Genomic DNA, 16,166 nt, shown 5'->3' with positions numbered 1-16,166 from the left:
ATGACACCCGAATCTGCATGACAGTGTCTTCCATTGCAGACACTGCAAAGCTCCAGGCAGACATCAACCAAATCTTTCAGTGGGCTGCAGAAAACAATATGAAGTTCAACGATGAGAAATTTCAATTACTCAGATATGGTAAACATGAGGAAATTAAATCTTCATCAGAGTACAAAACAAATTCTGGCCACAAAGTAGAGCGAAACACCAACGTCAAAGACCTGGGAGTGATCATGTCGGAGGATCTCACCTTCAAGGACCATAACACTGTATCAATCGCATCTGCTAGAAAAATGACAGGATGGATAATGAGAACCTTCAAAACTAGGGAGGCCAAGCCCATGATGACACTCTTCAGGTCACTTGTTCTATCTAGGCTGGAATATTGCTGCACACTAACAGCACCTTTCAAGGCAGGTGAAATTGCCGACCTAGAAAATGTACAGAGAACTTTCACGGCGCGCATAACGGAGATAAAACACCTCAATTATTGGGAGCGCTTGAGGTTCCTAAACCTGTATTCCCTGGAACGCAGGAGGGAGAGATACATGATTATATACACCTGGAAAATCCTAGAGGGACTAGTACCGAACTTGCACACGAAAATCACCCACTACGAAAGCAAAAGACTTGGCAGACGATGCACCATCCCCCCAATGAAAAGCAGGGGTGTCACTAGCACGTTAAGAGACCATACAATAAGTGTCAGGGGCCCGAGACTGTTCAACTGCCTCCCAGCACACATAAGGGGGATTACCAACAGACCCCTGGCAGTCTTCAAGCTGGCACTGGACAAGCACCTAAAGTCAGTTCCAGATCAGCCGGGCTGTGGCTCGTATGTTGGTTTGCGTGCAGCCAGCAGCAACAGCCTGGCTGATCAGGCTCTGATCCACCAGGAGGCCTGGTCTCAGACCGGGCCGCGGGGGCGTTGACCCCCGGAACTCTCTCCAGGTAAACTCCAGGTAAACTCCAGGACACAGGCCTATGATTCCCCTCTGGCAGTAAACTCTGCTAGGTAGTGCACACTAATTCTCCTTTTTTGACTCAGTATATAATGTTTTCCACCCAAGATTGGTTCCAGGCGCTAGAGGGATGTATTGTATAAGATTGATGACACAAATTAAAGTTCTAGCACGTAAGAGCGACCGTGAAAACACCAGAAAACCCGGAGCACAACGAGGCACGCTGACACTGTCGCACTGACCGTACCGTAAAGATTGGCATTTTGACAATAGGTACTCGCCGAGTACCTCAGGAGGATGACAGTTGGCATACTTTACACGATCTACAATAGGTAGTGATGTCTGAGGACATTTTGGGCCAAAAATAGGTTTCCCTAATTTTATTTAAGGTTTTACGGTGCGAGAAATGCCCGGGCACTTGTAGGTCATGAGCCATTTTAAGAACAGTCTCTCTGCATTGGCTTGGGACAACTAAGATGGAATAGTCTATCTCATCTGAATTTAATTTGAATACTGATTTATACAAGATACCTTTTATATATTCAAATTTATATGAAAAGTTTTTCCTTTGGATAACTTGATTTTGTCTAGCTGCATTATGGCAATTCTGAAGAGAAGGGCAATTACGTTGTAAATTGACAAAGGAGTCCTTCGATATATCTAAAGGCTTAAAGTCAGGGAAAATCAAAGGATGGGCAGTAGGAGAAGCCTGGGCTTTGGTCTGAGCCCTAGTCAAGACATTTATAGTATCGGATGTGATATCCTCATTTTCACCTAACATGTGAACTGGTGATTCTACTATCTCGCTTTCGAGGGTAGTATCACTGGTTTCTAACCCCACATGAATATCCCGAGACATTGCCTCATCTGAACTTTCGAGGGGCTTCTCTGACTCTACAGGAAGAGGAGCTGAAAAACTGATGTCCATCTTTGGTGATGAAAGGTCAACCTCAGAAGGAAGAATGGCACCTTTTACATTACCTATTAGTACGGAGCAAGAAGTGATGGGAGCTAGTACGGCTTCAGACCAACCTGTGAACCATTTAGACCTAATGTAACAACGGATGGTAGGAAAAGTGTCTGTACAGCCCAAGTAGTCTGAAAGTATAGCAGAGGAATGAGTTTCTTTAAGGTTAGGGAACAGCTTATCAGAAATGACTATACATGTGCGTCCAGTGTCTCGTAAAATGGTAGATATATTAAGTCCGTTAACTGTTCCTGAACAGAAGGGGGCCTGGTCATTACAGTCTTTAAAACATCTTCCAACTTTTTGTACCTTCTTAGGACAATCGGGACGTTTATGTCCCTTAACACCACATAAATGACAAACAGGAATAAAAGAAGTTAGTTTGCTTTCTATTAGAGGCTTTGTTTTCTTTAGATCTGGTGAACCCTTGCTCTTAGGGTTCGATCCTTTTTGGTCTTCATAAGAATTGTGAGCCTCAGCATACAAGTCAGCGGCCTCAGCAACTTCATCAGCTTTAATCAGGTTACGTTCTCTAATGAATGTTCGTATCTGGTGAGGAAGAGCTATCAGGAACTGGTCAGCAACCATGAAGTCTCTAAGAGATTCTTAACTGTGATCAATTCCTGAACTCTCTATCCAAAAGTCGAACAAACGAAAGAGTGTTACCTGTAACTGCTGAAAGTTTTGGCCATGCTGTAAGGTGGCATACCTGAAATCTTTCCTATGAGAATTTGTGTTTTTTTTTATATGCTTTAAGGATTGCCTTCTTCAGTAGGTTATAATTACATATGATATCCTGCGACAAAGTTGCATAGATATTCAAAGCTGTACCAGAAAATAACATTCCTAACCTGGTAGCTCAGGTGTCAGCAGGCCATTCACAGTGGGTAGCGGTATTTTCAAACCTGATAATGTATGAAGTAATGTCTTCACCCTCTGTGAAGGGAGGTAAATTAGGTGTTGGAATATGTGCACTAGCTGCATGATGTTCAATTACTCCTTCCTCCAATTGTTGTTGCGTGAAAGTTAACTTTTTATTCTCTAATTCAAGGTGAGATTTTTCGAGCTCACGATCTTTTTGTCTCTCTCACAGTTCATTCTCTCTAGCTTTTTCCTCAACTTCTCTATCTTTTGCTCTTTCCTCAAGTTCTCTTAACCTAACTTGTTCCTCACGTATTTTAGCTTGTTCCTCACGTACTTTAGCTTGTTCCTCATGTACTCTAGCTCTCTCCTCACGATCAAGTCTGTCACACTCCTTTTTGTCTTCTCTCTCTCTTTCTGTCTATCTTGGTTTTCTCTTTCAATTCGATCTCTCTCCTTTTTCTCCTCTCTTTCGATTCTCTCTCTCTCCCTTTTCTCCTCTCTTTCTCTTTCTGTCTTTCTTGACTTTCTCTTTCAATTCTATCTCTCTCCTTTTTCTCCTTTCTTTCAAGGTTCTCTCCTTTCTCTCTCTTTCCTGGATCTTAGCGCTAATGAAAGCTTCTAAATCCTTCCCCGTTATTCCTTACTCCCAGTGTTCATCCAAAACTGGTATTCCTCCATACTTGCAAGAATAACTTAAACTACCAGGGGAAAATGAAACGGATATATCAAAGAAAATGGAGGGTTCAATTCTTGCTCCGCTCAAACTGTAAATAAATCGGAGGGTTTGATCCCTGCATCGATTAAACAGTATGTGTGAATGAAAACGGAGGGTTCTATGCCGGCTCCGAGCAAACAGTAAGTAGAATGGGGTCCCTTGACCATCCAATCTTCTCACCAACAAATCAAGAGTGTCCTACGACAGTTCCCTTGATATAATAAATGAAGCTCATTGAAATAACTTGTCACTGGAAAATCTCAGGTCCCTAGAGTCTATTCCTCCAAATCGTTTCAAGCTCAAAAATAAAGGTGACAGAATTAACTAGTATATCCTGCCTGACTTGACTTACAATAAATTGAAACTATAACAATCACCAAATCTTTCAAATACCTGTACTGTAGTCCTACCATAGAGAATGATTACTCATGGCTGGTGGTAACCGTCTGTGGTATGCAGTGTTGAAGTTTAATGATAGATTCGAGATGGAGTTGAATCTTGATTCAGTAGAGTTAATCCTGGCAAGGTCATCACTTGTGAAGGCTTACTCAGCCCTGTAACAACTTCAGACAGTATTACCAAGGCTGGCTCCTCCTCAGGAAAATTAATGAATAGAAAAAGAAATAATCACAAAGATAAACACTTTATTATTGAGTAATGCAAAGATAAAACATTGAAATATGAAGTTGTATCCTACTTGAAAGAAAAACGAGAAATGAAATGGAAAAATGACATTTGAATCAACGCTAATATGTACAGTTATACTGGGGTGTCTGGTTGAGGTTGACACCATCTTGTGGAAATTGTAGCCATTGCTGATGATGTGGGGGGGGGAGTCACAGGTGTTGGTGACAACCCAACGACTAGTTCTTCACGGAGTCTATAGCCTTGAATAGTCAGTCCAGATGACAGGAACGCAGGTTCTTTACCACTGCAAAGATGAAGGGTAGTGTCCTGTACAATTAATCAGGTAGGTAGATTATAAGGTGACGTCCCAAGACCGTTTTCAGTCCGTCTCCTTCAACACTTCTCGTTGGTTTGCAGGTGACCCGATCTGTCATTCCAAGCTGGAAAGAGAGACAGGTTGCCCACTGCTTAAGAAATCACTCTCCATGATAAATGTAAGATACTTAAAAAAGGTGGTAATTATCGAAAAGTCTCATGTGGAGCTTAAAACTGAAAGGACAAAGTTTGTTATTGGTCAAAAGTGAAGCTTTCAACCAAAATCCACCAGAATAGGAGCAGAGGCTTTTACTTACAGTTGTGGGAGCTGGGAGTCGAGTGATTACTGTTTGGCCGGAGCCCCAGACGTCACCTTTCAGGGTGGGGAGAAAGGGGGGGAGGGGATAGCCGGAGCTAGACTGACCCTACCTTAACAAGCAGCCGGCAATCAAACTATCGTTACCATACACTCGCTCGCTACTCCTATCTGTTGAACTTTTTCCTCACACCCAGTCTTGGGAAAATTGTTCACAATATGCTCTTAGCATAGATTTTAGAGTCTGGTGAAAACGTTCCAGAGCTCCTTGGGATTGAGGGTGATAACTCGTGGATAATAAAGATTCTATACCTAAGTGGAACATTGCTTCTCTGAAAGTTTTAGAAGTAAAGTTCGTCCCTTGGTCTGACTGAATTTCTCTGGGGATTCCCACTTGAGAAAAGAACTTTAAAGGGGAACGAACAATTACCCAAGAAGTAATTTTCCTTACCGGGATGGCTTCAGGATATCTCGTACTAGTATCCATGATAGTAAACAGATATTGATTTCCCTGACGGGTCTTTGGCCGGGGTCCCACACAATAATTAGACGAAAGATTCTCCTCATACAGGAATAGGAATTAGGGGGGCCTTTTTTTTTGAGCAGGCTTACCTGCCTTTTGACAAATATGACATTAACATATTTTCTCACCTTTTCCCCAATCTTAGGCCAATAAAAATGTTTTACGATTTTTCCTAAAGTTTTTCTTGTCCCAAGATGTCCATCTAGAGGACTATTATGAGAAAACTCAAGAGTGGTATCTCGGAAAGAAGTAGGCAACACCATTAAACTCCTCATTTTCTTGGAACCATTACTTTCCTCATTTTTCATAAGGATGCCATCCTTGTAATAATAACAGTTTTCTAATAGTTTGACCTGTTCCTCAGAAACTCCTATACTTCTACAGTGATTCAAGTCTGGATCTAAAATTTGAGCCTGAATCAGATAATTTCTTCCGAGACCTTTTCCAGCGGAACACTCGGGGTTAATCATGGCTTGACTAGTGTGAGGGAAAAGTGGATTGTAAGTGGGGTTAGGGTTGTTCAGGCAACCAGGAACCATTAGCGAGTGCGTCGCGCACCCCCCCCCCTCTGGCGGGCTGGGGCGAAACTAGTTCCTTGTGTCTGATTTGTTTCAATTTCTACTCCTGGTAGTAGTGACCTTACCTGGTGTGGATTGAAGTTTGGAGAGCACTTCACCTCCACTCTTCTCCTGATCAGGTAAGGTGGTCTACCAGGAGTATTACTGTTCGTTGCTTTCTTTTGTTTGCTGGTTACTAGTAATGATTTTGGCATTTACAACTCCTTTTCATTCTTAAATGTTATATTATCATAGCCATTGGTAACCAGTTTTTTTTCTTATTACCAGCTCTGTTCCGGGCGTGGTCATCCAGGATAGACGCCAGATAAAGGAGCAAGACAATTGTTAATTGGACTTAACATTATTCAACTAATACCGGCCCTTATTTATTCTACTTGTGGTGCTCCAACCAAGTGGTAGAGGAGATTTCAAAACATCGGACTGTTACCATCCACCCAGGATAACCTAAATCTTTAACATCAGATCTGTTCAGGGCCTTGCCTACTCCTGCCCAACTACAGTACCAGAACCAGAGGCCATTTTTATTATATTTAAATTTTAAGTAAAATCCTCAAAAATCATTATTTTTCGTAGTGGTTTCTTTATTTGTATATTTTTTCCATTAGTTTTTTGTTCAGATGGAAGGCGTTCCACTGACAACTAGGTTTACAGGTTCTGGTTTGGATTACATTACTAAATAGTAAATCCAAGCCCTGGTCTTTATTTTCCGATAGTTCTTCACAATCGGCGGAGCGAGACATAGCCCGAGTAATAATATTTAACGGAAATAATGTCGGACCTTTGGCTGATGCTTCTAAAGCATAGTGGGCTTCAGAATGGTTATTTATCACCATCGGCTCTTTACAAATCCATTGGTGGTATACATTTCCTATCAATAGTCCAACACCCTGAATGGGGAATTCTTTAATAGATATACCAACAGTTATCCAACCTACATAGTCTGGGAGTTCCAAAAACACCATGCAATGGTAGTTTAATTAAGGCACCACCATAAGCCTCTAATACGACTTCTATTTTGGTGTCTGAGTGATCACCAAGGGGTAATATGTCTGTCCTCAATGAAGACGGATAACTCCCTGTCTCGAAAAGTAGTGACATCAACCAACCTTTTTGCGTCGAGGCCCACCTTTCCTGTAGCAAGGCAAGGTTCCATAGCCTCGCGTGTACCTCAGTTTCAGAATGTAGTAATCTCGTCTGTTGGGTCTCCGGATGGGAGGATTTCAACCTCGTTCCTACAGGCTGTGTTGTAGCGTGAACCTGAGAAGAGATCACTCGAGTAGGGCATCTCCTGGGGTTTTCATAGTTTTGTTCATTTTTCTTAGTAACAATGGTTTTCCAGATGCCCCGATTTGTGGCAGTAATTACGAAACCGTTGGGGAATATCTTCCCATTTAAGACGTGAAATTCTTGCAGCACTTATCCGTATTGCATCTATGCCTGTGTCATCATTTGTGGTTGTCTCACTCTTAGTGCTCTACAGGCTATATGAAAATTTGATACACCTCACCCCCTAGTCCTCCGTATCCAACTATGGCTACGCCGTATCTCTACCAAGCATAAAGATATTGTTTTTTTTGGGGTCCCTGGTCATGTTGACGTGCAGGGCAATGAACAAGCAGACACTGCTGTGCGGTAAGCAGTACATGACCTACCAGTTTCATGTAGAGGTGTTCCATTTATGGACTATTTTGCTGTAATAGTACCCACCTTCACACCCATTGGCAACAACATTCTTCTAATCTACTCGGTAGCAAACTTCATTCTATTAAACTGAGTATGGGTTACTGGCCGTCTTGTCATCAGTGTCGAGGTTGGGAGACTACTCTCTCCCGTCTTCGCATTGGCCACACTCGTCTTACTCATGGGTATCTCATGGAGATGCACCCTGTTCCTCTCTGTGAGACGTGTCAAGTTCCAGTATTGGTGAGCCAAATTCTGTTAGACTGCCCTCTCTATCAACGCGCACGCAGAATTTACCTCCAACGTCGTCTCCGCTCTACTACTACTCTTTACCTTCACTTCTTGCTGATGGACCCTCCTTTAATCCTGACTCTCTCATTGACTTCTTGACAAAAACTGACTCGCTCCACAAACTGATACCTTTCGCACTCCCCTCAGCCCTTTCTACCTCAATCTCTTGCTACCCTCTACCCCTGTACTATCTACTGCCCCGGTGTTCTCTGTACCCTACTAATTATCCCTTTCCCTTTTGCCACCTGATACCCCTGCTTTCTTCCTGCCCTGCAGCACTGTATAGCCCTTGTGGTTTAGTGCTTCTTTTTGATTATAATAATAATGTGCTTTGCCCGTCAAAGTAGTGTGTATTATGGCAGCCCAATGTTCCCAGGGCCACTTCATAATTTGAGCCTGGTTTTCGAAGGCTTCAAAAAATGCATAGAGGTTTTCCACACAGAATCTGGAGACCATGGCAACCGCTTGATGGATATTGAACGTCTTGACTCTTGATGCCGGGCGAGACTCCGTTGTTCCCGGGTTGAGTTGTCTATCATGTCTGATGGATTCTCTTTCGAACTCTTCTTGTTTAAACTTACATTGGGCTTCAATGTACGTAGTTTGTAATTTCAAGAAGCATTTTAATCTCTCAAATAGCTCCAGAGAGTGGATCTCTGGAAGACTTTGAATGGAGTTCCATTGGGAAAACTCTGAATTATTCCTCACAGGAACCCTAGGTTCCATTAACGTAGAGAATGTAGCAGTTCCTGGTGTACTACCCGGGAAGTCTATGGTTTCCCACGTGGTCTGAGCTTGGGACGAAATTTGTCTTGGAGACTTAAGTGCTGTTGTGTTTTTAGTAATTACTGAAGGCACTTCCATGTCATTTACTAATGACTGCTGGTCAAATTGTGAGATCAAACTTTCATTATCTTCTAATTCCTCACTGGAGTCTTAATGTGGGGCTTCTGGAAAAGCAAATTCCGAATGATAGCCCGTAGGGTAACAGCGGTATAGCGTTTATCATACTTGAGTCCGAGAGACTTTGCTATTTGCCAACAAGTTTGTAACTTTATCGTATTCAATCGTTCAACGGTAAGATCTTCAAACCTGGCGGATAATGAAGCCATCTTATTCCATAAGGTTTTTTTTTTTGGGGGGGGGCACTTAACTTTTATTTTATAAGTCTGTATTTTTAAGGTGTTTATATACAAAGCTCTGTCTCCCAGACAGCAGGTCCCCATTTATTATGATAAACTTTATAAATAATAGGCGATGTTAGTCTAAGAGTTTCATAATGAATCATACTCCAGTTATATCGTAATAAGAATTGATTTCTGATATAATTTAATCTTGTATACAGATAAATAAGGAGATTGAAAAATTCTGTAAAATGTATTTTTAATATAACGTAGATAACGTTACTGATTTAAGGTATTTTACTTGTACCTTTAGTCATTATATAGAAACAGACTCCAGGTATATACAACGTATAAATTACCATGACCTTCGTTCTAGCTGAATGGGCCTTTAATATAAATAAGACCAATAAAGTTAGTGTCACTATTTTCCGAGATGATTAGGGTGTTGACTAGAATACTTGAAGTCTCTTAACAGATGAAAACTTCTATACAATTAAAGTTGCACAAGATCTCAGTTTCTGGTGACTTTAGAGAACAAAGCTCTGGACCAATGGCTTCTCAATTTAAGTTAAAATGAGTAAGCCTTGAAGACATCTATACACAGAAAATTGCTGTACTGACTACTCGCCTCTAACGTAAGCTCGTGTCAGGCAAGTAGTAACCAGAGGTGAGGTCATACAAACATTAAATGGTTGTTACCACTGGTAAATGATTCATCCAATATATGTATAAAATAAAAACACGAGAAAGATGAAAATGAATGTAATATTATAAAGCTGATTAATATCATTTACCTAATAACAATGATAATCGCAATGTAATATTAAATAGATGAATAAAAATGCAAGACATGTATAGAAAAACTGCATCTTGGCCAAACAGTCTCCTTCAACGTTCGTGATCATTTCAAATTCCCTCAGTACTTTACAAGCCATTAAACACTTCGACTTCCCTCATGCATTAGTCCTCCATATTCACCAATGGTTGCGCTGCATGGCTAGCAAGAACAAAGATGTCGTTTTCTGCTGGGTCCCTGGTCACGTTGATGTGCAGGGCAATGACCAGGCAGATGCTGCTGTGCAGTCAGTAGTGCATGATCTCCTGGTTTCTTGTAAGGGTATTCCGTACAGGGACTATTTTTCCAGTCATCTCTGCCCGTCTCCGCTGCTGTTGGCAACAATGGTGGTCGGGCATATGCTGTAATAAATTGCACTCTATTAAACCGCTTTTAGGTCTGTGGCCATCTTCCTTCCACCATTGCCGTTTTCAGGAGACTGCGCTTCCCGACTCCACATTGGTCATACACACACACTCATGGGTATCTCGTGATTTACAGGAAAATGCAAACTCCCTTCTTGTAAGCTTTTTCTCCCTGATATGTGTCCCTCTTCAGTACAGGAAAGACTGTGCTGTAACTTAAATTGCCAGGCACACCATCTAAAGGGGACAAAAAGATACAAAACATCCAGGCCATGGGAAAACCTGGGTAGCCACAGCCACTCAAGAGGGAGAGGTTTTTTAGTGCCAGGAAGGAAAAAAAAACTGGCAGGAAATGGCAGAAATCGTACACCAAATCCAGTCATTCCTGGAGTGGAACCACAGTCGATGGCCTCCACTCCTAACCAACAGATACAGATACTAATGCCGGAAAAAAAATCCCCCCCCCCAGTACCAACAATACCACCAGTCCGATGACATTCTTCTTTGCAAATATACAGGGTCTAAAGCCAGCAACAAACAACAAAATACCTTTCATCCGTGGACTGCTTGCAGAGGCAAATGCAATGTTCGCGGCTTTCACTGAGACCCACATAAAGGATCACTTGGACAACGAAATATGGATCCCAGGTTACAACCTATACAGATGTGACAGAGTGAACAGGCAAAAGGGGAGGGGGGTTGGCCTGTACATTGTAGAGTCACTTGTTTGCACAGAACTGCTTAATGCCTCAAATGATGTAGTGGAAGTTTTAGCAGTAAAGGTCGAGAACCAAAACCTAGTCATTGTGGTAGTCTACAAGCCTCCGGATGCAACATCCCAGCAATTCCAGGAACAGCTGTTAAAAATTGACCAGTCTGGAAAATCTTCCAGCTCTTGCACCCAACATCTTGCTCCTGGGGGATTTCAACTTAAGGCACCTAAAATGGAGGAATATAGCAAATAATATTGTTGCAGTAATAACACCAGGAGGCAGCTCTGATGAAAACTCACACTCACACGAGCTTTTAAATCTCTGTACAAAATTCAATTTAAATCAGCAAATAATATAGCCTACTAGACTGGAGAATACACTAGACCTCATCTTCACTAACAATGATGATCTGATAAGAAATGTCACCATATCAAAAACAACATACTCAGATCACAACATAATTGAGGTTCAGACATGTATGCGTGGAGCCCCAGACCGACATAATGAGACTAGTCACGAGGGAGCATTCACCAAATTCAATTTCAATAACAAAAACATAAAGTGGGACCAAGTAAACCAAGTCCTAACCGATATAAGCTGGGAAGATATACTAAGCAACACAGACCCCAACTTATGCCTAGAACAGATTAACTTGGTGGCACTCGATGTATGCACAAGGCTTATTCCTCTAAGAAAAAGGAGGAGCAGATGTAAAATAGAAAGAGAGAGGCGCTCCCTTTACAGGCGACGGAAAAGAATAACAGAGCAGCTAAAAGAGGTCAATATATCTGAAATTCGTAGGGAGACACTGGTCAGAGAAATAGCAAGCATCGAACTTAAGCTAAAGGAATCTTATAGGAGTCAGGAATCGCGGGAAGAACTAAAACCATAAATGAAATCGAAAGAAACCCAAAGTATTTCTTCTCCTATGCCAAATCAAAGTCGAGAACAACGTCCAGTATTGGGCCCCTACTTAAACAAGATGGGTCCTACACAGATGACAGCAAGGAAATGAGTGAGCTACTCAAGTCCCAATATGACTCAGTTTTTAGCAACCGCTAACCAGACTGAGAGTAGAAAATCAAAATGAATTTTTTATGAGAGAGCCACAAAATTTGGTTAACACAAGCCTATCCGATGTTGTCCTGACGCCAAATGACTTCGAACAGGCGATAAATGACATGCCCATGCACTCTGCCCCAGGGCCAGAATCATGGAACTCCGTGTTCATCAAGAACTGCAAGAAGCCCCTATCACGAGCCTTTTCCATCCTATGGAGAGGGAGCATGGACACGGGGGTCGTCCCACAGTTACTAAAAACAACAGACATAGCCCCACTCCACAAAGGGGGAAGTAAAGCAACAGCAAAGAACTACAGACCGATAGCACTAACATCCCATATCATGAAAATCTTTGAAAGGGTCCTAAGAAGCAAGATCACCACCCATCTAGAAACCCATCAGTTACACAACCCAGGGCAACATGGGTTTCGAGCAGGTCGCTCCTGTCTGTCTCAACTATTGGATCACTACGACAAGGTCCTAAATGCACTAGAAGACAAAAAGAATGCAGATGTAATATATACAGACTTTGCAAAAGCCTTCGACAAGTGTGACCATGGCGTAATAGCGCACAAAATGCGTGCTAAAGGAATAACAGGAAAAGTCGGTCGATGGATCTATAATTTCCTCACAAACAGAACACAGAGTAGTCGTCAACAGAGTAAAGTCCGAGGCAGCTACGGTGAAAAGCTCTGTTCCACAAGGCACAGTACTCGCTCCCATCTTGTTCCTCATCCTCATATCCGACATAGACAAGGATGTCAGCCACAGCACCGTGTCTTCCTTTGCAGATGACACCCGAATCTGCATGACAGTGTCTTCCATTGCAGACACTGCAAGGCTCCAGGCGGACATCAACCAAATCTTTCAGTGGGCTGCAGAAAACAATATGAAGTTCAACGATGAGAAATTTCAATTACTCAGATATGGTAAACACGAGGAAATTAAATCTTCATCAGAGTACAAAACAAATTCTGGCCACAAAATAGAGCGAAACACCAACGTCAAAGACCTGGGAGTGATCATGTCGGAGGATCTCACCTTCAAGGACCATAACATTGTTTCAATCGCATCTGCTAGAAAAATGACAGGATGGATAATGAGAACCTTCAAAACTAGGGAGGCCAAGCCCATGATGACACTCTTCAGGTCACTTGTTCTATCTAGGCTGGAATATTGCTGCACACTAACAGCACCTTTCAAGGCAGGTGAAATTGCTGACCTAGAAAATGTACAGAGAACCTTCACGGCACGCATAACGGAGATAAAACACCTCAATTACTCGGAGCGCTTGAGGTTCCTAAACCTGTATTCCCTGGAATGCAGGCGGGAGAGATACATGATTATATACACATGGAAAATCCTAGAGGGACTAGTACCGAACTTGCACACGAAAATCACTCACTACTAAAGCAAAAGACTTGGCAGACGATGCAACATCCCCGCAATGAAAAGCAGGGGTGTCACTAGCACGTTAAGAGACCATACAATAAATGTCAGGGGCCCGAGACTGTTCAACTGCCTCCCAGCATACATAAGGGGGATTACCAACAGACCCCTGGCAGTCTTCAAGCTGGCACTGGACAAGCACCTAAAGTCGGTTCCTGACCAGCCGGGCTGTGGCTCGTACGTTGGTTTGCGTGCAGCCAGCAGCAACAGCCTGGTTGATCAGGCTCTGATCCACCAGGAGGCCTGGTCACAGACCGGGCCGCGGGGGCTTTGACCTCCGGAACTCTCTCCAGGTAAACTCCAGGTAATAAGATGGTAAGACTGTTATTCTTTGCCTACAGTGTGCAGACACTTAAGAGCAAATAGCATAGTTTGTACGTGTTTATCTTCAAAACCTTTTTCTTTAAGTATTTTTCGGCATTTTGGCAGCCAGTTCCAAGGCAAGTCTTGAAGCCATGAGTCATGGCTTCTTTCTTACAAATTGCTTGAAAATACACAAAGATTGCTGCACTTTTGACATCATCAACGTACTCAAGAGCATCATCCTGACTATATATATTTATTATACTTGTCAGCATCTGTTCAAGATGCTCGATTTTTTTCTGCAAGTTTGTTATAATTTGAAGAAGGTCAGGCGAATCCAATGCCTCTCCAGTGGATGGCACTTCTGAGGTAGTTCTTTCTGTAACACCTATCACCTTAACAGGTACCATGGCTACATTAGTGTTCTCTGATGGTTACTGTGGCATGACTGTCTCATCATTTATTGTAGGTAGGTCCTGTGTATCTGATTCATCTCCAGCTTCCAGGGGGGTTAAAAGCGTTGTGTCCGTCTGACTGTTGTAGATGTGTGTATTGGGAAAAATGACATGATCATCCCCATATTCAGGTGTAGGCGTAGGTATAGGTAGTGGCAGATCAGTAGTTCCACATGTGCCAGCAGGGGTGGCTAGCTCCTCCACAACTGGTGTGAGTGATGTCATTCTGGTATCATCAGAACCCTTTGCAATGAGGTTGGGCTCTTCCACACTTTGCAGAGGTTCAGTCTCAGATCTGGCTGTGGTAGACTGGATGGCCTCATCCTGGGTTACCGTTAAAGGACTGTTATCAGGTTTACGTCGAAGGTTGTTTGGGTTCTGACTGCAGTCCTTATGTGAAACTGTAACCCCAACGTTTTTACAGTTAATACACTTAAATTTTTGGCTGTCAAGGCCTACTGTGCATTCTCTAGTGGAATGTTTCCCAGCACACTTACCACACCAAGAATGTAGTATTTCACAGTCTACTGCAACATGGCCATAGTGCTGGCATTTGTAACACCAACGTTGAGGGGGTAGGTACACTGCAATGGGTAGGAAATGTAGGCCAGGCACCCAGATATTTCGAGGGCCTACCCAGCTGACAATAATTTGGGATCTTCCTTTAAGTGTTTTAGGCTTGATGATATGCTCACTGAGAGTCAGATAGGATGGGTCCATGTAGAGAGGGTATCCAAAGATTATGATACTGACCCATTTTTTAAAGTGGTGAGTGTCTGAAGAAGGGGGTTATGATCATAATTTTGTGCATCCAGCAGTCTTAATTATATACAGTCCACAACAATGAACCAGAGTAGCTGGTTTTAATATTGTAATTATTAATTTAATGTCAGGTCTAGCTTTTTGTGAAAGAGGTGTAGAAGTGGGCAATCGAAGGAGTCGCATTTCTGTGACCTACTGTGACTTAAGTCCCACTTACCTCACCCAAATTACTTGCATGTAATAATTCAGGTGATGTCCTGTAAACATCCTGCAGGTCATTTGACTTTAATAATAATAATAATAATAATAATAATAATAATAATAATAATAATAATAATAATAATAATAATAATAATAATAATAATAATTAATTTTTCACACCCCAACAGTGACTTATTTCCACTGGGATCCTAGAAAAAGCATTAGGATCGTATTCATAAAAACATTATATTTTAATAGAGTATGATAATTAGATGTTATAAGAATTAAGTAATATTTTATACACTTTAAGAAAAAAAAGTGGAGGAAATGTAAGTAAGCAAGTGAGAGAGAGAGAGAGAATGTTTTAGGCAGGTTGAGGAGAGTAAAGTGAGGCAGCAGCAAAACATCGACACTTGTGGAGGTGCTGACGCTTCCTAACTTTCTCTACATTACTTAACCTCCATAACAAAATGAGTCGCAGGAAGTTCGACGAAATGTCTGATTACGGTGAGCATGATGGAGAGGAGGTTATATAGCGGTGTGTCAGGTGGTGTGTGAGAGGAGTGATGACTGGGCTTGGGGGTTATGGGTCATCCCGGCCTCCTCACACTCGCTCATTCTTGACTCACAATCGCTTATTTTCCACGAAGATATATATTTGTATTACAATTATTGCTTAGAGTGAGAGTCCCACGATTAGGCAAAACATTTCTGGCAGACATAATATAAGAGTAATATTAATAGAGCATATAGTTGTATTACAGAATACGTATGTAACTCATTATTTGCAAATGAAAAGTAATTCTCACAGCTATAGTAAAGCTAATGAGCATAATTATCATACACATGATATTGTATACTCATATACTACTATATACTACTCAGACCAACTAGAATGTATCACTAATACTTGTACAAGGGATGAGCATGGGGAATATATAATAGCTAAATTCAAATCCAAATACCTACAAAAACCTCTCACAGTGATAAACCTGGTACAGAGTACCACAGTCAAACATTGGCCGATTTAGTGAAAACCTAGGAAGTATGATAACTGATG

The 16,166-nt window shown here is 41.9% G+C and overlaps 1 protein-coding gene across 3 annotated transcripts in view; it reads left to right on the top strand.

Annotated features, from left to right (window-relative positions):
- The first annotated feature begins 15,461 nt into the window (after positions 1-15,461).
- Positions 15,462-16,166, top strand: part of Cbp80 (Nuclear cap-binding protein subunit 1) — a 352,041-nt gene continuing 351,336 nt past the window's right edge. For all 3 annotated transcript variants that reach the window (XM_070090600.1, XM_070090590.1, XM_070090603.1), the window contains exon 1: positions 15,462-15,613. In XM_070090600.1, coding sequence (XP_069946701.1) covers positions 15,577-15,613 — 37 coding nt within the window. In that variant the 5' untranslated portion in view covers positions 15,462-15,576. The remainder of the gene's footprint in view (positions 15,614-16,166) is intronic.

The sequence above is a fragment of the Cherax quadricarinatus genome, chromosome 3 (genome assembly GCF_038502225.1).
Source record: "Cherax quadricarinatus isolate ZL_2023a chromosome 3, ASM3850222v1, whole genome shotgun sequence".
NCBI lineage: Eukaryota > Metazoa > Arthropoda > Malacostraca > Decapoda > Parastacidae > Cherax > Cherax quadricarinatus.
This window is presented reverse-complemented; position numbering and strand designations above follow the sequence as displayed.